The 23,492-nt window shown below is 46.4% G+C and overlaps 1 protein-coding gene across 1 annotated transcript in view; it reads left to right on the top strand.

Moving 5' to 3' along the window:
- The window catches only part of LOC310805381 (putative E3 ubiquitin-protein ligase HECTD2), a gene marked incomplete at its 3' end in the record, with an annotated part of 24,244 nt that extends 12,887 nt beyond the window's left edge, over positions 1-11,357 (top strand). The window contains exons 13-19 of the mRNA XM_083671044.1: positions 673-831; positions 2,309-2,383; positions 4,402-4,489; positions 5,541-5,647; positions 9,412-9,527; positions 10,523-10,666; positions 11,237-11,357. Of these exons, the coding sequence (XP_083527170.1) occupies positions 673-831; positions 2,309-2,383; positions 4,402-4,489; positions 5,541-5,647; positions 9,412-9,527; positions 10,523-10,666; positions 11,237-11,357 (810 nt within the window). The remainder of the gene's footprint in view (positions 1-672; positions 832-2,308; positions 2,384-4,401; positions 4,490-5,540; positions 5,648-9,411; positions 9,528-10,522; positions 10,667-11,236) is intronic.
- Between the last annotated feature and the right edge of the window lie 12,135 nt (positions 11,358-23,492).

Raw genomic sequence — 23,492 nt, 5'->3', positions numbered from 1 at the left:
GTGTGTGAGTGTTTTCAGGCATCGGGGAATTAATGCACTAAATGTTGTGTCCACCTGCTGGGTTTTGTGGGAAAGGGCGTTGGCTGACATGGCCCAAACAAACACAGTGCTGTAACACAATGCAGTCATTTACTCTGGCCTGGCCTGGTTCAGCCCAGCCTGCTCTCCTGTGTGTTCTCTGGCCAGCGGCCCAGCCACTCTGACAAGTAAAACAGTACACTCTGTATACAAATATTGAATCTGTCATTTTGTAAGAATAAGACCAAATGTCTAGGAGTGTTGCGGAGGGAGTTCATATTGTCTGCGTGTCGTCGGATGGGTCCGGATTATACTGTAGACCTGTGGAGGCAGAATTCGGAGGACGGACTCATTGTAATGCCTGGAACGGAACGTGGAATGGGGTCAAACACAGGCATGGAATGGAATACGGACACACGTGTTTGATACCATTCCTCATTCCGTTCCATGCGTTACAGTGAGCCCGTCCTCCGATTTCTACCTCCACTGGCCTCCCCTGGTGTACAGAATACTGGTTTAGACACACGTCCTGCTTTGGTGGCCATACAGTATAATAGACCCAGGTCCTCAATCTCATTGTTGATGACCAATCACCACAAACCTAAACTGTCTCCGGGTCAGTCCTTACCTCTCCTTGACTCCTGTGTGTGTCAGCTCATGGGTCTGGCCGTGTACAACAGCATCGCCCTGGACATCCACTTCCCCCCGTACTGCTACAAGAAGCTCCTGAATCCGCCCATCTTACCATGTGACCAGAACACTCCGGTTGGCATGGCGACGCCCACGATGGAAGACCTTCAGCAGGTGATGCCGGTACGTGTGTTCCTGATTTAATCTATGGTAAAGCGTTCGAAAGAAAGCAAAGCTTGGCCCTGATTTAAATACCGGATGCATCTTTTTTTCATTTTTTCCCCCTCGCTTGAAGAATTCCCTGATTGGATGTGACTCTATGAATGAGATCAATGTGGTGGAGATCAATGTGGAAATCCTGCTTGGACCACTTGAGATTTTATTCTTTACTCTGACTTTGACGTGACTTCAAGGGATGCATTTTCTCCATAATTCGAACAGTACCGTTTTTAACCAGCAGAGAGAGCCAGAGTTCATCTTTTTTCTCACGGAACGCTGGAACTCCTTCCTTCTGGCACTGACTAGTTGGATGATATGCTTGATCTGTGATTGAAAATGCGCCACAGAATTCTTCTCAACTTTTATGCTGAATTTGTTGAATGATGAACATCATCCTATGTTTTTCTCATTCTATAAAGTGCTACACGATAGCTACACCCATGACCGACATTGTTGCCTCTGTTGAAGAGTTAGTTTTTAATTGCTAAACGGTGCCAGATGTCTGCCTCCCTTTGGGGATTTTGGCTGTTTTGGCGTTTCATAACACAACGAGGTGTCCTCCCCCTTTTCCCATCTTCATAAAAAACCCTTTATTAGATAACATGGCGGTTTTTTAGATAACGTAGGGTGGCATATCTCTGGTGCCACAGTAATGCAGTGCCAACCCTTTCCGGGCATGGCGGTCACTGTGCTGAGAGAACGTTATGCAACAATCAGCTGGAGGGATCCCAAACCACACGCAGGAGATGTTACAGCACCATCTGCAAAAACACCGGTCTTTAATATAGTGCGTGCGTGAGTGTATGCACGTGTGCGTCTGTGTCTGTCTGTGTGTGTCTTTATCTGTGTATAATATATTAAGTATAATATCTTTGTGTGTGTGTGTGTGTGTGTGTGTGTGTGTGTGTGTGTGTGTGTGTGTGTGTGTGTGTGTGTGTGTGTGTGTACAGTATAATATCTGCAGTACCATCTGCACCAGACAGACACCAGTCTATAATATTTTATGCCATGCTGTGAAGAGTATCGGGTGTTTCTCTCTCTCCTAAAGTTCACTGGAGGTTCATGGTATCATAGTATCATTGTACATGCTGGCAGATGGAGTAGACATGGATACAGCGAGTGGTCCCAGATATTTGGATACAACCATACTGTCCAAGCACCCATTTGTTCATACATGGATACACACACATACACACACACATACACACACACACACACACACACACACACACAGATTAGATTATGACTTCTTTACTCAAAACTGCATGGGGTTACAGTGCCCTGTATGACATTTTTCATCAGGACATACACACACACACACACACACACAAACAATGATCAATCTCACCAGCATAATGACAATACTTATTGCTACACCTATTCAGTGTGTTGTATATCCCGTTGTGAGTCATGGAGTGACAGAGAGCGTTTGTCCTGGCAGGACCTGGCTCACGGCCTCGGAGAGCTGCTCAGCTACGAGGGGGACGTTGAGGAGGACTTCTACCTGACCTTCCAGGTTAGGACCACTCACGCACACACACACACACACACACACACACACACAAAATGTTCCCCGATGAACCCAATGTTCTGGCATTGAGCAGGGGGGGGCATAGCAGCCACATTGCCTCAGTGAAAAATGTTGGCATTTGGAATTGTTGATGGTGTCATCAGGTTGGGACAAAAAAAGGTTTTCCCTAAAAACGCCCTTAAGAATCCTGTTTGTATACAGACTTGTTACCCCAAATAGATGAACATGGTTTGAAGACAGACAGGACAATGGACAAACTGACCAATTTCCCCACGTTACCTCATAAGATGGCAGTGAACAGTCATCAGATGGCAGTAAGAGCTGATGTCTCAGTGCTGGTATAACAAAACTGTGTGTCATTTACATTTACATTTACATTTACATTGGTGGCATTTAGCAGACGCCTTTATCCAAAGCAAATACATTTGTTGAAGTAAGTGAATCCTCTATCCGTCAGTCATGATAAGATAAAGTAATCAATGCTCAGACCAGTCACAATGCTAGAAGAAGGATGTTTTGTTTTTTTATTAACAGGAGAGAAACTTGTACAGGGGGGTAGTGGGGGTGAAGAGGTCTTTAGGAGCATGCGTGGGCATGGAAAGTCTATCAGGGAGAGAGCTCATTTCTCATGCCTTCCTGAAGACCGGCACCCTAGTGTGAATAGCATAGGCCGGGACTGTTCCAGGTTGCCAGAGGGAGGAGTGGGGATCTTTCTACCATCTAAACATGTAGGAAGAAACTAGATGGGGGTTCTAGAACTCGAAAGGAACAAAGACAGATGTTCTAGAACTAGAAAGGAACAAAGACAGATGTTCTAGAACTAGAAAGAATCAAAGACAGATGTTCTAGAACTCGAAAGGAACACAGACAGATGTTCTAGAACTCGAAAGGAACACAGACAGATGTTCTAGAACTCGAAAGGAACACAGACAGATGTTCTAGAACTCGAAAGGAACTAGATACAGTAGACATTCTAGAACCAGAAAGAAACAAGGATACATGTTCATGATTGGTAGACATCTTTTATAAGGTCAAGAGTCGGCCAGGTAACGAATTGAATGTGAATTTACAATATCAACGGTATTGTATTTCTGATGGTGTGGGACTGTCTTTGTTTACACTGGCCATGCCTAGTGAGTCAATATAATGCCAGAATGTTGTCAGGCATCAATAGAACAATCAGCCATCTTGTTAATCTGTACTGTTAATCAGGGAGGTACTGTTAATCGGGAAGGTACTGTTAGTCGGGAAGGTACTGTTAATCAGGAAGGTACCATTAATTGGGAATGTACTGTTGGGGAAGCTAATCACCACACTAGAGACACTGTGAGACATGGATGTACAGAATATAAACATTGTTAAGGTGTTGTTTTGGTCTGTATACGGTATGAACCCAGAGTCTCTGTCCCACCGCCTACCCGCTCGCTGTGGTGAGGTCAACTCATTGAACTCTTCAAAGAGTTCACAGACACACACGTGCGCACACGCACACACACACACACACACACACACACACACACACACACACACACACTGCATCCATCACATTATCTGACAGTTACTATATATAGGCTGTGTCCTTCACTCTGTAGAGTTCATCTCTATAGCCAATGCATTATCTATGGTTACTGATTACAGCAGCACTCCCACTCCAGAGGCTGGTGGAGGTAGAAATAGGAGGACGGGCTCATTGTAATGCATGGTGCATGGAATGGAATAAGGAATGGTACGGAATGAGGAATGATACCATTCCTCATTCTATTCCATGCATTACAATGAGCCCGTCCTCCGAGTTCTACCTCCACCAGCCTCCCCTGACCCACACATTTCACTAAAATCCCAGAATGTTTACAGTTAACAAATGTAAGCTTTGACCTGTCTCCGGACTCCTCCCTCTCTGTTTGTTTAGATAAGATATGTGTTTATTGGGTTTTGATGTGTGAATGTTAGAAGGTTTTAGGTGTGTCTATGTTTCTTGTTTTTGATGTTTTGAATGTTTCTAGGTGTTTCAAGAGGAACTTGGGGTGGTCAGGTCCTACAATCTGAAACCTGGAGGAGATAAGATCCCTGTCACCAACCTGAACAGAAAGGGTGTGTATATTTATTGAAACATACACTCAACAAAGACTTTATTAGGAACACCTGTACACCTTCTCATGGTGGAGGTGGTGTAATGGTGTGGGGAATGTTTTCTTGGCGGACTTTGGGCCCGTTAATACCAATCAATCATCACTTGAATGCCACAGCCTATTTGAGTATTGTTGCTGACTATGTGCATCCCTTCATGGCCACAATTTACCCATCTTCTAATGGCTATTTCCAGCATGATAATTCACCATATCACAAAGCAAAAGTCGTCTCAAAATGGTTTCATGAATATGACAATGAGTTCAGTGTTCTTCAGTGGCCTTCCCAGTCACCGGATCTGAATCCAATACAACACCTTTGGGATGTGGTAGAACAGGAGATTCACAGCTTGAAAGTGCAAAGTACTTCAACTCAATCACAGCACAACACAACACTCAATAAAATCCCTGTCACCAACCAGAACAGAAAGGGTGTGTACAGCTTACACAACAAAACCACCTCAAAGCAGTCTTTTTTATGCAATCAGATTTTGAAAATGCTTGCCTATTCTAATTATGAAACATATATGTTTAAAATAAATACATAAATGTAACCTTTATTTATCCAGAAAATGTAAAATAAAAAATAACTAAGCAGTTCCAAGCATAACCCTCCCCTCCCTCCCCATTGCTCAACCCCCCCCATCCCACCCCACACCAGTGCTTCAACTCAATCAAAAAACACAGCACAACACTTATGGTGATTCATAATTAAGTGTGCCCATTGCTACCAGCCACAACATGTTCCTCTTCTAAGATGTTCCTCTTTCTCCTCTGAGAGCATTCTTAAGTAAAGATAATCTTCATTGAGTTCACGTTCGTTTCCCTTCTCAGTAAGTCTCACTGTTCCCTGTTACACCACCCTGGTCCTGTGTGTGTTTTAGCATGCGTCTCCTATATTTGTGAACTCCGACAGCCACACAGGAGAGGTTCATGAACCAATCTTCTCTCTCTCTCTCTCTCTCTCTCTCTCTCTCTCTCTCTCTCTCTCTCTCTCTCTCTCTCTCTCTCTCCAGAGTATGTTCAGCTCTACCTGGACTTCCTCCTGAATAAATCCATTCAGAAGCAGTTTGCGGCCTTCTACCATGGCTTCCACGGTGTGTGTGCGTCAGACGCTCTGATGGTGAGTCACCTTCCTGCAACCCATGGCCAGGCAGATCTGTGTATCTTGGAGGTGTTGCCAGATGGTTAGATATGATTAGGTTTAACCACGTCACGGTGGCAGAAAACCACCTGATGGAAATGGTTATACAGAATTAGACATGCATGCAGTTATGAGTAAAGAGGTGATAATCTAATCTAGTGTGTGTGTGTGTGTGTGTGTGTATGTGTGTGTATGTGTGTGTGTGTGTGTGTGTGTGTGTGTGTGTGTGTGTGTGTGTGTGTGTGAGATTTGAGATTGATATATGAGCCTGGGTGCCGGTCTGTTTCTCCAGGCCAGAGGTCTCTGAGTGGTTCTGATTGATAGGTCCGTTGGGTAGAGACACACACGCCCTGGCCGGGCCTGGTCATGTTTTTGTTTATGTCTGTTCAGTGTGAAGCTTAAGCAAGCCCATACATGGAACACAAGGGAGGCTGGTGGAGGTAGACATCGGAAGACAGGCCCATTGGAAAGATTGGAATGAGAAATGGTGTTTGACACCACACATGTTTGATACCATTCCATTCCATGCATTACAATGAGCCCTGTCCTCTGATTTCTACCTCCACCAGCCTCCCCTGATAGAATCACGCTTTAACTCTGGACACCAGTTTTAATGCACCAAGTGAACGAAGCCCTCAGCATTTCTGAGTCTTGTCTGAGTCTTGTTTAATTCAAGTGTTTATGCAGTACTTTCCAACCTCATGGCAACCACGACAGTCAACTTGATTGTACGTGCTCCTTTCTTCCTTAAAAAGAACGCGGCTTCAAAGAGATTAGAAAATAAGCGGTTCAACTGTTTTCAGTATGAATGTACTGTAGGGCTGTTTGGCTGAAAATAGAAACTGTCTCATTTTGGGTTTCAGTACTGTAGGGTTTTTTGTAGACTCATCAATTCTTGGAATGTTTTTGCTGGATCATACAGTAGAACGTATTGTACTGTCTGTTCTGTTCTGTTGCCCCTAGGTGGACCTTTGATGTATCAGTACCAGGGGAGGCTGGTGGAGGTAGAAATCAGAGGACGGGCCTGATTGTAATGCATGGGATGAGGAGGTGGTATCAAACACCATTCCTCATTCCGTTCCATGCATTACAATGAGCCCGTCCTCCGTTTTCTACCTCTACCAGCCTCCCCTGATCCGAACGGCGGTGGTGGTTGTACCAGTCTGTGTGTGAGAGAGTTTCACAGTGAAGTGTCCGTGTGGACGGGTTTCAATGTTTCTGTGTGGACCTGCCAACACTGGAGAACTCAATGACCCGTAGCTGTTCTACCCTGTGTTACCACACTGTTCTAGAACAAGACCCAGAGTGAGTTAGTGTTGGTATAACTCCAGGGTCTCACTCAGCTGTGGCTGTGGTACATGTCCACACACGCACACACACACACACACACACACACACACACACACACAAAATAAAACAAACACAAAACACACACACACACACACACAAAATAAAACAAACACAAAACACACACACAAAACACACACACACACACACACACAAAATAAAACAAACACAAAACACACACACAAAACACACACACACACACACACACACACAGACAAAATAAAACAAACACATGCACCACACACATGCACACACACACACACACACACACACACACACACTCACTCTATGGTCACAGACTTACACAACCCGTCCGGGCCAGCTCTAAAGTAGGCAACTCAAATATTTGAGTTGAGGCTAATTTTGCCAAACTCTTGACACCGACATTGTATGGAGTGTCTGTGACGACGCCGACGGACCACTAAGTAGAATGACTGCAATTAGGACTGAGAGGGTTTACAGTGTTTACAGAGACAAGATAACACAGTGAACCGTTAGAGATCCTACTGTTGTCTGTCCTGTCCCAGAGGGGCTGTATATAGGTCAGGGCATGACAGGACTCATGGTCTGTCTGTCTGTCTGTCTGTCTGTCTGGCCGCAGGAATAACGCCAAGGAAAACAGAGCATAGGCCAAGTCTTTGCTATTTCGCTAATTCCTGAATCCTATTTTGCTTCCATACACACAGACACAGACATACACACGCACGCACGCACAGACACACACACGCACACACACACATGCACAAACATGTACACACGTACACACATGCACAAACGTGTCCACATACACGTACTGTACACACACACACACACACACACACACACACACGTACACACACATACACAGTTCTTTTATGTAACTGGCCTGGCCATATTCAAATATACCAGTGGTTACAAGTTGTCTAAGTGTCTGTTAGTATTGGCCTTACCAGCCGGCCCCTGAGCTCAGGGCTACAATCACAGCTCAGCTGTTCCATAAACATCACTCAGCTCCAGAATAATCTAACCCAGCCCCTGGACTCATAGTGCAGTGTGAGATGTGTGTTATATTGTTATATTATTGGACTGTCAGGGCTATAAATGCTGAAAAGTGCTGCCACTTAAAACTCCTTTTTTTTCAATCTTATTTGAACCGCTGGAAGGGGACTCAGTCCATGGAATATGTATTATATATTAAGAATAGAGGTTCTGGACGGACACTTGATCCCTTCAAAGATGTTTATATATATACTCAACGACTTTATTAGGCACACTTTAATAATACTGGATAGGGCCTCCCTTTGCTCTCAAAACAGCCTCAATTCTTCGTGGCATTGATTCCACAAGATGTTGGAAACATTTATTTGAGTTTCTGGTCCATGATAACATGATTGCATCACGCAATTCCTGCAGATTTTTCAGGTGCACTTTCAAGCTGTGAATCTCCCGTTCTACCACATCCCAATGGTGTTCTATTGGATTCAGATCCGGTGACTGGGAAGGGTTATCTTATGGTACTTGTGACGGCCGCCGGGGTGTGCGGGCGCGTCACGGACCCAAACACAGTGTAAGCAGAGAGATCCACACCAGAATTACAGTCAAAAATATTTATTCGATTAGCGGGGAGAGGGAAATGATAGAGAGAGGGTGGGGTTGAGAAGGCGTCGTGTCGTGCACGGGCCCCGCAGGAGATCCGTCGTCGGGAAGATAGCAGGGGGTTTCGGTACACGGTGGGTGGTCCTCTTACGTTCCAGGTCGGGGCGGCAGCAGGGTAGTCAGACAGGCGAAGGTTGGCAACGTAGCGGGCTCTCGGACGGTCTCGGGGTCGGGCTTCAAAGGGGGCTCTCATATGGTCAGGGATCGTACACAGGTCGACGGTGACTTGTCTTACTCTCGCTCTCATACACTACTCCGTGGTTCGCCTTAGCAACTCCTCCCCTCTGGGTGCTCCGTGGGCTCCTTTTGTCCCGTCTCTGCTGCTCCTGCTGATGCCCTTCACCTGTGCCTTGATGGGCAGGAACTCCATGTATGGGCATACGGTGCTTATCTCTACGGGTTGCAGCTGTGGCCCCTTGGGGCGCAGGAACTCCATACATGGTCCTGCCAACGACAACACGGGGCAAGAGAGGGACAGCAGAAACAGCAGAGACAAAGCGAGGCGAGATATACACTCCACTTACCACCGTCCCACACTCGCGCATGGGCTTAGGCACGGGGCGGGCGCCACATACTGCATATGGACTGTGTCATACGTAGGTCCAAGAGTTTTACCTGACCATGTGACCTAACCAAGAGAAGCTCTGGCACCTAACTATAGCCTACAAATAGGGCCTAGAGTTTTCCCTGCTCAGGAGAAACTCTTGGTCCTCCGGCACTGAGTGGTTGTGTTGTGGTTCTGTTGTGGTCGTGGTGGACAGCTCCTGAGGCCGGAGGAGGTGGAGATCCTGGTGTGTGGGAGTCCAGAGCTGGACATGAGCACTCTGCAGAAAGCAGCCCAGTACGAGGGCTACAGCAAGGCTGACCTCACCGTACGGTAAGACACACACACACACACACACACACACACACACACACACACACACACACACACACACACACACACACACACCACTGACGTCTGTACCACTCATTACTCCTATTTCGATACGTGCACTATTTTCACCCGTCCGTCTCTTGCCTAACCAAGCCCCGCCTGTTGGATCTGAGCCCTGCAGGACTGAACAAGCAGCCTGGGTCTTCAGTGCATGTAGGCCTATTTCACTCTCCCTGGACCTTCCCCTGTCACTAACCACTAGAGTTCTGTCAGGGGAGGCTGGTGGAGGTAGAAATCGGAGGACAGGCTCATTATCACGACTGGAATGAGGAACGGTATCAAACATCTCACACACACACGTTTGATACCATTCCTCATTCCATTCCATGCATTACAGTCCTCCCGATTTCTACCTCCACCAGCCTCCCCTGTAGTTCTGTAGCTGGAATCTAGATGTCGCTGTTGTTAAGTCACAGTCTTCCTATGGCCTTGTCCACCCTATAGAGTCTATATGGGCTTTTCCTTTCACACAAGTCAATGCAGGAATCACAGCTATTTCTCTCTATTTGGCAATAGTTCTCAACCAGCTGTAGACCAGCTGTCTCTCTCTCTCTCTCTCTCTCTCTCTTTCCTGCAACCCTGCAACCATGTTACAACAGCCCACTATATTTAGGTGTTGAGGCGGTGACGTAAGAGAGAAGTCTCACGTTGGCTGTGAATGTATTAGATTGTCTGTCTGGTATGTGTCATTGACGCCACCTTGTTCCGATGAGGTCCACAGTGAGCCCATGGTATGTGGAGCAGGAATAAGGGTCTATGTCGCTCCTCTTCTGTCCCCTCTCTCTCTCTCGTGTGTGTGTGTGTGTGTGTGTGTGTGTGTGTGTGTGTCTGTCTGTCTGTCTGTCTGTCTGTCTGTCTGTCTGTCTGTCTGTGTGTGTGTGTGTGTGCGCGCGTGCGCGTGGTGCGTGCGTGTCTGTGTGTTTTTTTTACCGTAGCTGTTTCTGGGACGTGGTGCTGGCATTCCCCCTGGAGCTGCAGAAGAAGCTGCTTCACTTCACCACAGGAAGTGACCGTGTGCCTGTAGGCGGAATGGCAGACCTCAACTTCAAGATTGCCAAGATTGACGTCTCCACTGACTGGTATACAGATCATCACCTCTCCTCACCTCTCCTCTCCTCAGCCCCCACTCTGACAGACACATACAGATAGTGCTGTGGACAGTCATCAACACATTCAACACTTCACAGTCATCAGTATACACAGAGCTTTAAACTCATATGCAAACCAGCGATATGTCCAGACATCTCTATATGTGAAGGATTATATTATTTTGGGCTGTTTTTTAAGGTGCTTATGGTATTATGACGTGTTATTGTACAGATGTATAATACAGTGTAACATATGGTTCTGAGACTTGGGGGTGGATTGATAATACATCAGGGGAGGCTGGTGGAGGTAGAAATCGGAGGACGGGCTGATGGTAATGCAAGGAACGGAATGAAGAACGGTATCAAACATATCAAACATTTGATACCATTCCTCATCCCGTTCCATGCGTTGCAGTGAGCCCGTCCTCCGATTTCTACCTCCACCGACCTCCCCTGAATATACAGGGGTGGTATTCTGTGATCAAGCGTCATCAAGACAGGCTTGGTGGCACAAATAAGGCTTTACAGCTTCTTGCTGACTCATTTCCTCGTCTGTTTTAGGTTACCCATATCTCACACCTGCTTCAACCAGATCTGCCTTCCGCCGTACAAAAACAGGAAGGAACTGAAGCAGAAGTTAACCATCGCTATCTCCAACGCCGAAGGCTTCGGCTTAGAGTGACACTCCGTGACTCACGGCAGGTTCACGGTGACCGGAGAAATGTCAGGAAATGTCTTTTTCACAAACTTTTCAAAACGTGCTTTAGACCAACTGTCATTTCTCACTGACGCCCGAATAGATAGTCAAATGTATTTCTGTGAGTTCAAGTGATGTGTGTTTTTTGCTCGATTTGTTGTACACTGTTGACAGGCTTTGCTGGTTAAAGAAATGTTGCGTGTTAAAGTGTTATGAATGTCAAATCGTCGGTTTGTGTTTCGGACATTGCTGCCCAACGAGGGGCGCAGCAGAATTGTAGCTTTGTTGAATGGTTGGGAAGCTGTTGTAAATATGAGTTCATTTTCTACAGTAGCAGTGGGACCATAACTGAGTCAGGTTATTGAGTAGGTTTGTATTGTCCATTGATACTAGATACTCTTGACTATTACCGTCAGTTGTAATGGGGCCATTATCATTTTCTGCCAACATGGTAGACTGCCAATGCCTTCAGCCCGGAAACTTTGTGCACGTCAGGGTCTTTAAAAACATAGTCAAAATTAACCCTCTCTTGCCTTTTTTCTATTTTCACTTGATGCTGAAATGTTGAATGTTAGACCCAGTTAGATCTACCAACGTCAGCCTTACGGTTTAACAGACGAAAGGGGAATTAGATCTAGGTCAAACCCTGTTTGGCTGGGTGATTCAGTATTCTGGCACCATCAAACTGCTAACAGTTGATAAGATGGTTGATACATTACCGTAGAGGAGGCCTGCGACGATGAAAGCATGTCTTTCTAAGACCGATCGACGATGAACCCATTCATTCTGTTAAATGTCATCCATTTTTTTCGTCAATACTTGATTGTATCGGATCATCATTATGATAAGATATGACGACCATACAAATCTTTATTTGATGTATTTATTTTATACGACACTGATCTGCTTAGACTCTACATTAGGAGTGCGTCACGCTCAGAGTCTTCAAAATGAAGTCAGTGTCGTAACTGATATTATCCCCCGAATGCATGCTCTATTCTGAGCTCAGAGAGCTAGAGGATCCTGTAGACCAGTGGAGGCTGGTGGAGGTAGAAAATCGGAGGACGGCCTCGTTGTCATCCATGGAATATGAATGACGAATGGTATCCATGTTTGATACCGTTCCTCATTCCAATCCATGCGTTTACAGTGTTTGATAACATTCCTCATTCCATGCATTACAATGAGCCCGTTCTCCGAATTCTACCTCCACCAGCCTACCCTGATGTAGATCTGTGTTTAGGGCAATACCTTATAAGGTAAACCAAGAGTCTATAACGAGTCATCTGGTCACAGCTCAGAGGTGTATTGCAGCCAACCATTGACCAACAATGTGTCGTGTTATGTTTCTATTTATTTGTTTCATGTGAAAAAATAAATTGCTGTACCAAGCAATACACTTCTCTTTATGATCAGTATGCCACTGAAGTGATTTGTGTGTGAGGCAGGGTGCCCATATCTACAGGGCAAGGTTCCTTTTGGCTAAATGTGGGATGGATGTCAAGGATATACTAAGGTAAATGTTGTCAGGCTGCTGCTGTTTGGAAAAACAGATGATGTCATCAGTTACACTAGGGTAACGGTGAGAGGGATGGAATAGAGGAATGTAGCCTTATTTTTAGCAGGGGGGGGGATTTCGAGAGTGAGGAAGAGAGAAGAAAAGAGGGTGGAGGGAGGTATAGGGAGGAGAGAGAGAGAGAGAGAGAGAGAGAGAGAGACGGAGGAAAATGAGGAGAGTGATGAGAGAACAGGTGGAGGGGGGGAGAGGGAAAGACGTAGTGATAAGACAGAAGAGGGGGGGGGGGGAGAGGAGAGTGATGAGAGGGAGAGAAAGAGGGGGAGGGAGGAGTGGAGTGGAGTGGAGGAAGAATGTGTTCTTGCGGCCTTGATCCAAGAGCAGAAGTGACCAATCATGTCACAGAGAGACAGGGTTCAGCGGCGGTGACAGATGGTTTAAATCAAATAGATCGGCCAGAACATTCATTCACTTGGTGGCCCGAGCTATTAGCTATGGTATGACTGTTCTTTGTGTACACTGTACTCTCGGCCTGACTCTCCTTCCCTCTTCACACACACACACACACACACACACGCACACACCCCTAGTTCCAACCCCTAGTCCCCACTTTTTACCATCGCAATGAAGTTGTCTTTGTATTTAGGAAAGGAAAGTCTTACAAACCGTTAGGGGGGGGGTGTTTCAGTGTTGACAGATTTACTCTGTAATGTCCTTGATGCTGATACAACTGGCAGACAGAAAGAACTGTTACATAACGAGCAGCATTTAACAAGCTCCACTGTGGGGCATGTCAGTTGCAATAACTATTGTATAACTGCTGTTTTATATTGTATGTGCTGCAGCTGTCCTTATTTTCTCCACAGCTAAGTACTATTAAGTCATTCTTGGCCTCAAATGCCAACCAGTATCGCTTATCTTAGTACCTGAGGCCCTTCATCTTAGAACCCTGCTTTTACAGATCACATGAGTACGCCTGGGGACGGGCTGTAATGCAAGGAATGGAATGAGCCTGCCATCGGATTTCTACCTCCACCCACCTCTGCTGGAGTAAGGTCACACACATATAAGTGCCCCCCCTCCGCCCCCACCAAAATAGCTGACTGACCTACTTAGGTCACCTAGTTGGAGGGTCATGAAGAGAGGTAAACAACATGAATATACACAACGCAACCATTGCATGTTCCTGCCATCATGTGTCTCTGCTGCCAGGGGGAAGGGAGCCGGGGCCCTGCCAGCATGGTAAAAAAAGGCTCACCTTATGAAATAGAAACTGTAATAATACCTACTGTACCACACCCTCCGCAGATCATAATCAGCCTCTCCAGCTGCTGTGGGCTGGTGGAGGTAGAAATCGGAGGACGGGCTTATTGTAATGCATGGGATAAGGAATGGTGTATCAAACACAGGTGGTATCAAACACCATTCCTCATTCCGTTCCATGCATTACAATGAGCCCGTCCTCCGTTTTTGACCTCCACCGGCCTCCCCTAATCCAAACGGCGTGGTGGTTGTACCAGTCTGTGTGTGAGACAGTTTCACAGTGAAGTGTCTGAGGAATGGTATCAAACACACATGAAATCAGAGGACAGGCTCATTGTACTGTAATGCAGGGAATGGTATTAAACACGATTTCTACCTCCACCAGCCTCCACCAGACCTTTAGCTAATGTTGTAGTCCCACTTTGTCGATCATGGCTGGTCTTGTAAACCTCCAATATATTATAGTTGTAGTTGTAGTACAAGGTTTGTCATTGCAGAATTAGATGAGTCTTCCTGTGAATACTGTCCACTCTTGTTCCATTGGCATGGTGCTCTGGGATGTAGGTCATTGACAGTTCACCCAGAAAGGCCTTTTGTCTTTGGGATGAGCCTCAACACTGTCTGATCGGGTGCATATCTTTTTATTCACTTTACCTACTATTTCTATTCAATTATTCAAAAAAAACAACAACTAATTTCTTTCACTAATATGCTCAGAAAGACCATCACAAACTGACATAAAACAAACTTGTCAACTTATAATCATGTCATCGTCTTTTCACATATGGAAGAAGCTCAGTGTAATGATACCGTATGCAGCCTTGGTGTTCCTAGTAGACATGTTCACCTTGGTGTTCCTAGACATGTTCACCTTGGTGTTCCTAGACATGTTCACCTTGGTGTTCCTAGTAGACATGTTCACCTTGGTGTTCCTAGTAGACATGTTCGCCTTGGTGTTCCTAGACATGTTCACCTTGATGTTCCTAGACATGTTCATCTTGGTGTTCCTAGTAGACATGTTCACCTTGATGTTCCTAGACATGTTCACCTTGATGTTCCTAGACATGTTCACCTTGGTGTTCCTAGTAGACATGTTCACCTTGGTGTTCCTAGACATGTTCACCTTGATGTTCCTAGACATGTTCACCTTGGTGTTCCTAGACATGTTCACCTTGGTGTTACTAGTAGTGATGTTCACCTTGGTGTTCCTAGACATGTTCACCTTGATGTTCCTAGTAGACATGTTCACCTTGATGTTCCTAGTAGACATGTTCACCTTGATGTTCCTAGTAGACATGTTCACCTTGATGTTCCTCGACATGTTCACCTTGGTGTTCCTAGCAGACATGTTCACCTTGATGTTCCTCGACATGTTCACCTTGGTGTTCCTAGTAGACATGTTCACCTTGGTGTTACTAGTAGTGATGTTCACCTTGGTGTTCCTAGACATGTTCACCTTGGTGTTCCTAGTAGACATGTTCACCTTGGTGTTACTAGTAGTGATGTTCACCTTGGTGTTCCTAGACATGTTCACCTTGGTGTTCCTAGTAGACATGTTCACCTTGGTGTTCCTAGTAGACATGTTCACCTTGGTGTTACTAGTAGTGATGTTCACCTTGGTGTTCCTAGACATGTTCACCTTGGTGTTCCTAGTAGACATGTTCACCTTGGTGTTACTAGTAGTGATGTTCACCTTGGTGTTCCTAGACATGTTCACCTTGGTGTTCCTAGTAGACATGTTCACCTTGGTGTTCCTAGTAGACATGTTCACCTTGGTGTTCCTAGACATGTTCACCTTGGTGTTCCTAGTAGACATGTTCACCTTGGTGTTCCTAGTAGACATGTTCACCTTTGAAATAGAACCTCTGTGGCATCCCCTGCCATCTCCAGATGGCTATCACCACATCAGGGCTGGGTGTGTGTTGTACCTGCCTGAGGATCTGTTTACCCACCAAGGTGGCCTTCTAAACCAGTCCTGACTTGATTGATTGCTGGGGGGTGGCGGGGGAGGAGGATCCTCCTCTGTGAACCCCCCCCTCTGCCTGTCTCTACTGTGTGTTCTATTTCTATAGCCTGTCCTGTCCTGTTGTCACATCACACTACTAGAGAAGCTGCTGGTTACTACAAAACATCACCAGTTCTCCACCCTGTAACAGTGTGTCTTTGTATCAGGCCAGCCCCAGGGGAGGCTGGCGGAGGTAGACATCTGGTGGAGATAGAGGACGGCCTCAGTGTAATGATGGCCTCCGCCATCCTTCCCCTGTCTCAGTGCCCGGGTGGCTGGCAACAATTCAGGCCACGTTGTCATAACGTGTTCAACCGAAAACATATCAATCACCTATGACTGGTTAGATAACAGCTTGCGTACTGTACGCAAAGGTTGTATGCTGCTGTCGATTGGAATTGTGTGTATTGAATGCTGTCGTAATGTGTAAGCAAATACGCAGGTTCATGCATTGGAGACTGGAATAATAGTTTCCAGCACAACATATCGATAGATGAGCAATGGGCCTCTGAACACACTGCAAGTAATCAATTCAGTTTGGAATCAATTGATTAGATTAGATTAAAAATCTAGGTGTGAGATTCACTGCAGCTGGAGGCTGGTGGAGGAGAAATCGGAGGACGGGCTCATTGTAATGCATGGAATGGAACCAGGAATGGTATCAAACACATGCATTACAATGAGCCTGTCCTCTGATTTCTACTTCCACTAGCCTCCCCTGATTCACAGCAGCTGGAAAGTGAACCACACCATTAGAGCCTGTGCTGGGGCTGGGGTAGAGAGCTGGAGGCTGGGGGCTGGGGCTGGGGTAGAGAGCTGGAGGCTGGGGGCTGGGGCTGGGGCTGGAGGGGTAGAGAGCTGGGGGCTGGAGCTGGAGCTGGGGCTGGGGTAGAGAGCTGGAGGCTGGGGCTGGGGGCTGGGGCTGGGGCTGGAGGGCTGGGGTAGAGAGCTAGGGGCTGGGGCTGGGGCTGGGGGCTGGAGCTGGGGTAGAGAGCTGGGGGCTGGGGGCTGGGGGCTGGAGCTGGGGGCTGGGGCTGGGGTAGAGAGCTGGTGGCTGGAGGGCTGGGGTAGAGAGCTGGGGGCTGGGGCTGTGGGCTGGGGCTGGGGGCTGGAGCTGGGGTAGAGAGCTGGTGGCTGGAGGGCTGGGGTAGAGAGCTGGGGGCTGGGGCTGTGGGCTGGGGCTGGGGGCTGGAGCTGGGGGCTGGGGTAGAGAGCTGAGGGCTGGGGCTGGGGCTGGGGCTGGGGGGCTGTGGCTGGGTTATCTAAGCCCACCATGTTGGACTCTTGCCCATGAACGTATACACAGCTTAGCATGGTCACGTTGCAGAGCAGGCTCTGGTGTATTCAGGCGGGCGGGGGTGCGGGGGGGAGGGGGGTGGTATCCCTACATGCCATATCCAATATGTTCATTCATTCAACCTCCTATCCTCCACTCCTACACTAGAAATAGCCACCTGCCCTAAAACAGTCCAACGTGCCATGTGAGAAGCAGGGGCGTCCCAGACCCCCATCCAGCTAGCTAGACCCTTGTGGAGAGCTTATACATGTACAGTAAGACACAGGACTCTGTGGACGGGCTCATTGTAATGCATGGAATGGAATGAGGAATGATATTAAACACCATTCCTCATTCCATTCCATGCATTACAATGAACTCGTCCTGATGGGACAAGCCCTTTGGCAGGGTGATATGATATGGCATTTAGCTGACGCTTTTATCCAAAGCGACTTACATTGCAGTGAGTGCATACATTTTTCAGTATATATGGTCCCAGCGGGAATCGAACCCACAACCTAAGTGGCACAGAGGACCATAGTGATGGGGTGATGCTACAGTACAACACCGCTTCACACCAAGTACCAACTTCGTAAGCAATTTGGCCCCCGGGCAGGAAGTGGGGTGGAGCACATGATCAAAGCCAGACAACAACGTTGATCATTTGTTTTCTTTTCCAAATGTCATGCTCTGAATATGTCTTAATTTGAGGTGCTTCGAGGTGGCTGAGCATCAGTGTTCTGTTGTCAGTCTGACTGACTGGATTTGTATCGTGCCAGTATTGTGTATTGTGCTGGACACACTGGTTGGTGTGGTGTGGTGTGGTGTGGTGTGGTGTGTGTGTGTGTGTACGTGTGTGTGTGTGTGTGTGTGTGTGTGCGTGCGTGCGCGCGCGCATGCGTGTGTATTTAGATGAATGAAGCTAGCGAAGGGTGATAGTTGCCAGCCCGTGAGGCGTGTCGGGGGGGGTGAGGGTGGTGAGGTGCCGGCGGGGGGAGGGGGGGGGGGGGTGGCTCTCTATCCTTTGTGGTGGAAGAAAGGACTTCTGTTTTTGGTGAGACTCACGTGGACTCAGCCTGTTGGGAAGGGTCACCCCAACCTCCACGTCTCCTCACAGTTCCTCTCCCTGTGGACGTATGAAAACAAGCTCTTCTATATCCACAATGACAACACAGTGGAACAAACTTTCTCTCTGACCAATCGCTGCGTGTCACATTTCAGAGCCTCGGGGACGTGCACGGGGGTGGTGAAAGGGCATGACGGCACCTGCCGCGTTGCCCTGCCACTCACAAAGTGCCCTCCTGGATGGTGGGGGTTTTTTCCCCCCTTCTCCCTGTTTGGGTAGAGCACCAGCCCTTCCATAAGTCTGTGCACGGCCCTGCAAAAGCCACAATAAAAAGGACTCTTACAACTGCCTACTGTAACTGAAATACCTTCAGAATAACTCTGTCTTACTGCTCTCTAAATAGGAAGCACTGTGTCTTCTAATATAAACTCTATATTTATATATAAAGGCCGGTTTCCCCAAACACAGATTAAGCCTAATCCTAGACTGAAATGTATCTTCACTAGAGAATTTCTATTCAACATTTTATTTAGTCCAGGACTTGGCTTAATCTGTGTCCGGGAAACCGGCCTTATAAGTGAGCCTTCTAGACTTTTAGGACTCATTCTACACCTCCCTCTGGGCTGAGAGTGATCACGGTACGAGATCTGCGAGGCTGCAGGGAGTCTCACTTTACCGCGGTAAAACAGGGACCAATACCACGGCACGGACATAAATAACTCTAACACTGCAGCCACACAAGTGGGCAGGGTGGTGCACAAGCAAACACTCCACCAGCCTCTCCTGATCTGTATGCACTGATGAGAATGAAGGCCCTTTCACGGACGCATGGACAAGCCTAGCTGCTATAGACCTATAGATCAGGGGAGGCTGGTGGAGGTAGAAATCGGAGGACGGGCTCATTGTAATGCATGGAATGGAATGAGGAATGGTATACCTTTCCATGCATTACAACAAGCCCGTCCTACGATTTCTACCTCCACCAGCCTCCACTGATCTATAGTCTATACATGGCCCTAAATCAGGTGCAGGTCCATGTGAAACTTACAACACCCTTTTTGACAGGCCGCTCTTAAAAGCCTTGTTCCCTAGAGTCCTGTGAGTGTGGAGTGGACATTCTTGCCAGTGAACCTCCTGTAACACAAGCCTGCATCCAGAGCATGGATGGGGCCATGGGTGTCAGGCAGACGTCAGTGAAGTATGAGTTTACCTTCGCGAGAGGGAATATGCTAGAATACATTACCAGGACCAACTGGTGTCCATATACTCACATGTTCTCGCAGTTCTAGGGCCAAACGGTTTTGATGACGCAAAATGGAACAATAGGGCCCCAGATTTGCATGGGCAATAAATGGTCAAATTGCGGCAGAGTTGGCCATCTTTACCGTAATATTTCTAATAGATGCTGAGATGAGAAATAATCCAATGGGAGTTTTGAATACTGCGTCCTGCGTTTCCATGACATGGAATGCATTTTCAGAATGTTTACATAAACTGATTGAATAATTACAGTTTTCTCAAAACCATTGTTAAAATAAACTACAATAAAAATCATGCTGTAGAGTATTCTGAGTTTTTAGGTATTTTTTGCTCTGCTCAGCACTATTTGCTGAGTCAAACTGGGGCCTATAGTTTTACCCCAGATCGACCGCTGCTAACATCATCATCATGATGATAGTTCATCATTCTTGCGATGTGATAAAATATGTTTGTAACAATGTTTGGTTAAATGGAGAGTTGTCTTAGTATAGTGTAAATTGAACCCAATAACCTACACAATACACTTCATACAGACTCACACAAAGTCAGTCCCATAGCCGAGCAGTTGCAGTGTATTAAATGGATTCTTACCACAGATCTACCATGGCTAACATCATTGTAATGCTAACTGTCTGAGGTTACTGTACTATGGTAATGTGAACCCAGTGAACCTATTCTGCAGCATACACTCCCTGCTGTACAGCCTCTCCCGTCCACAGAGATATATGTAGTATGAAATGAACCCAACGCCCTGCTTCCTGAGGGGGTGTCCTCAGGGCAGTGTTGTCTTCCACTGTGTTACAACAGTATAGATGTCACATTCCTGAACTATGTATACTGCTCTTGGCAGAGAAACAAGCTTTAGGCGGACGAAACAGGGAGGGAGTGTTCCACTGTAGGTTGACTTGCTGCGGCTGTACCTGTTTAAGCCTCTGAATTGCTGGTTTACATGCAATGTTTGGGGAAAGGTTGGATTACTCAGATTTTGGATCCACTTTAACCCACGATTATCACCACAGAGGGAGAAGACGGAGCCAGAGCTCCCACTTGGACTGGACCTCAGTCCGCAAGCGCGCTCCTATTGGTTATAAGACCATTTAACCGTCCTCTAAGAAATAACAGTAATCGTTCCCATCATCCATTTATAACAACTAATAGCTTATAAAATGCAGGGTTATTGTTGCAGGTATAGACATAACCCAATCTCTCCAAAAAGTAATTTGCTGTTCCACAGTGTTCACACCAGTGGGACAAATACAAACGTTTTTGCAATCTATTAGGAATTCACAAAACTGAATTCAGCAAGTACAAGCTATCGTTGCCCTGACAAACCTAAGTGTCTGATAACCCTTTGACATGGTATTGATGCCTCTTCTTTTTTCCTCAGTACAGGCATTTGAAAAGCAGCTCAAAGCAGAAGTCTCCATTGGGGGATGCTATGACACCCCACAGTTAACACATGTTGACAGTATCAAAAGCAGGAAATGCTGTAGTGTAGACCAGGGGAAGCTGGTGGAGATAGAAATCGGAGGACAGGCTCAGAGGACAAGCTCATTGGAATGCGCGGAATGGAATAAGGAATGGAATAAGGAATGGTATCAAACACACAGTGTCATTACAATGAGCCCGTCCTCCGATTTCTACCTCCACCAGCCTCCCCTGCTGCAGACTCACTACTGTAATCGAGTTCTACAAGCAGAAACAGCACATGACATGCCATCAAATCCAGCACCAACTGCTGAAACAAGACCTCCTTTGTTTTGTTTTATTAGATACTATCAATTCAGTCCCAGCCCAGGAACTGGAGGCTAGGGAAGGCAGGCCTTGTTTGAGCAAACAACCTCCTCCCACCGTGTTCCCACACAGAGTGGCCTTCTTTTTTTACTTATGTGTTTTGAAGCTCCAGTAAGTTCCATCTGACAACATTCAGGCTATTTCCAGTGTGTGCACAGTTTAACCAAAGTTACACTCTCTGTATTTGCAATGCCTCCATTTTGGGAGGCTAAAGATGTTCATACAACGTTTACAGTAAAGGTGTAAATCGCAACATTTTGGGCATAATAGGCTGATGTGATGCGTCTGGTAGCACCTTGAGTTATAAAAGGTGTGTGATGCTTTCTGGCTTGATACAGATGGATCACTGTTGAATGGCTTAGTGCTTATTATTAGCTACAGCGAGCAGTGTGCACTATAGTATGTATAGATTACAGGAGAGGCTGGTGGAGGTAGAAATTGGAGGACGGGCTCATTATAATACATGGAATGGAATAAGGAATGGAATCAAACATTGGTCTACTGTCTACTGAAACAGTATGGGAGTTTCACACCTGTATGATTCACACAATTTACCTTTATGTTTAATCACAACATTTACACCTGGTACTGGCATTGTTTTAAAATGTCTGCCTATGAATCTCTCAAGCTTTGCAGTCATGTCAGTCAGGTACTGGATTATAATGATATCAATGGAATTCAATGGAATGAAAAATATAGCAGGCAACACATTCAGGGTGTGTGTGTGTGTGTGTGTGTGTGTGTGTGTGGGGGGGGGGGGGGGGGGGGGGGGGGGGGTTAGGGTTAGGGTTATGTGACTGTGTCACAGATAACCCTCAACACTGTGCAGGGAAATGGACTCCTAGGTTCACTGCATGATGACACAGGTTGAAATATGTCCAAACGTTTGGGTGGGACGGGGTCACGACTATAAGGAGAGCATAGGGGAGGCAGTGTGTATGTCCCCCTGTGAGGGGGGTCAGAGACAGTTAAAATGTTTAAGACCATCTCAAGACTTAGCTTTTTAGCTCTGCATATGGTTGCCCTTAGCAACTCCCCCCCCCCCCCCCCCCCCCCATTACCATTGTCATTATTTCACTGTTAATAGTGTTTTATTCCATATTATATTTATTATGTTTCTATATTTACACTGGTTTCTCAAGTGAAGATGACCTTATAAGGACCTGTTTTCTTAAGCATACTTTAACAACGTAGGAGGTCCTTTCCTATGTCTTTGCATTCTATTGCATCATTTTGTGAAGTTGAATTCTAGTGGCTGTCTGTGGCTGTCAGTCTTCTCTGTGGCTGTCAGTCTTCAATTAATGATTGACTCAGGTTTCACTGCCTGTGTCTATACTGTACCATCAACGGTTCAATATTTTTCTAACTTTTTATGGCAATATATAATACATTTCTATGCCATATTTATAGGGAGATGTTTCATTATAACATCCGCACAGCGTAGAATGGAGTTGTTTATCAAAAAAGCGTCAGGAAATTACATGACAGGAATGTTTTCCCATTATTAACCAATGGCCAAAGTATACTGGTATCTGTCTGGGACTGATGTGTGTGAGCCGGTTTTTCATGAGGCTCTTCCCGTTAGGAGGTTATTGTGTTTCCTGTTGAGTATGCGTCTGCGGAGGGCAGAGGAATCTGTCTGGAGCAGTGGTACACTTTCATTTACAGAAGAATGTCAGAGCATATCAGACCGGCTTCAAATACACAAAGGTATTTAAAAGGTATTTGAAGCATGCTTGATTCAGCTTAAGAGTTTGCACTTTTGGGACTATTCTATTGGCTCCATTGCACCACACAAACTAACTGAAGTGCAGCTCAATCTGACATGATGTGACCCACGTCAACGGTGCCTCCACTTTGATAACTGGGACGACGGTGTTGTGTCGCAACTGCAAAGACTGGAGTCATCTTTCAGCAGTCGCCTGGCACGTGAGCAGCCG

The sequence above is a fragment of the Argentina silus genome (assembly GCF_951799395.1).
Source record: "Argentina silus genome assembly, chromosome: 6".
In the NCBI taxonomy this organism is placed as follows: Eukaryota; Metazoa; Chordata; class Actinopteri; order Argentiniformes; family Argentinidae; genus Argentina; species Argentina silus.
The sequence above is the reverse complement of the archived record's forward strand: the minus strand, read 5'-3'. Positions and strand labels throughout refer to the sequence as shown.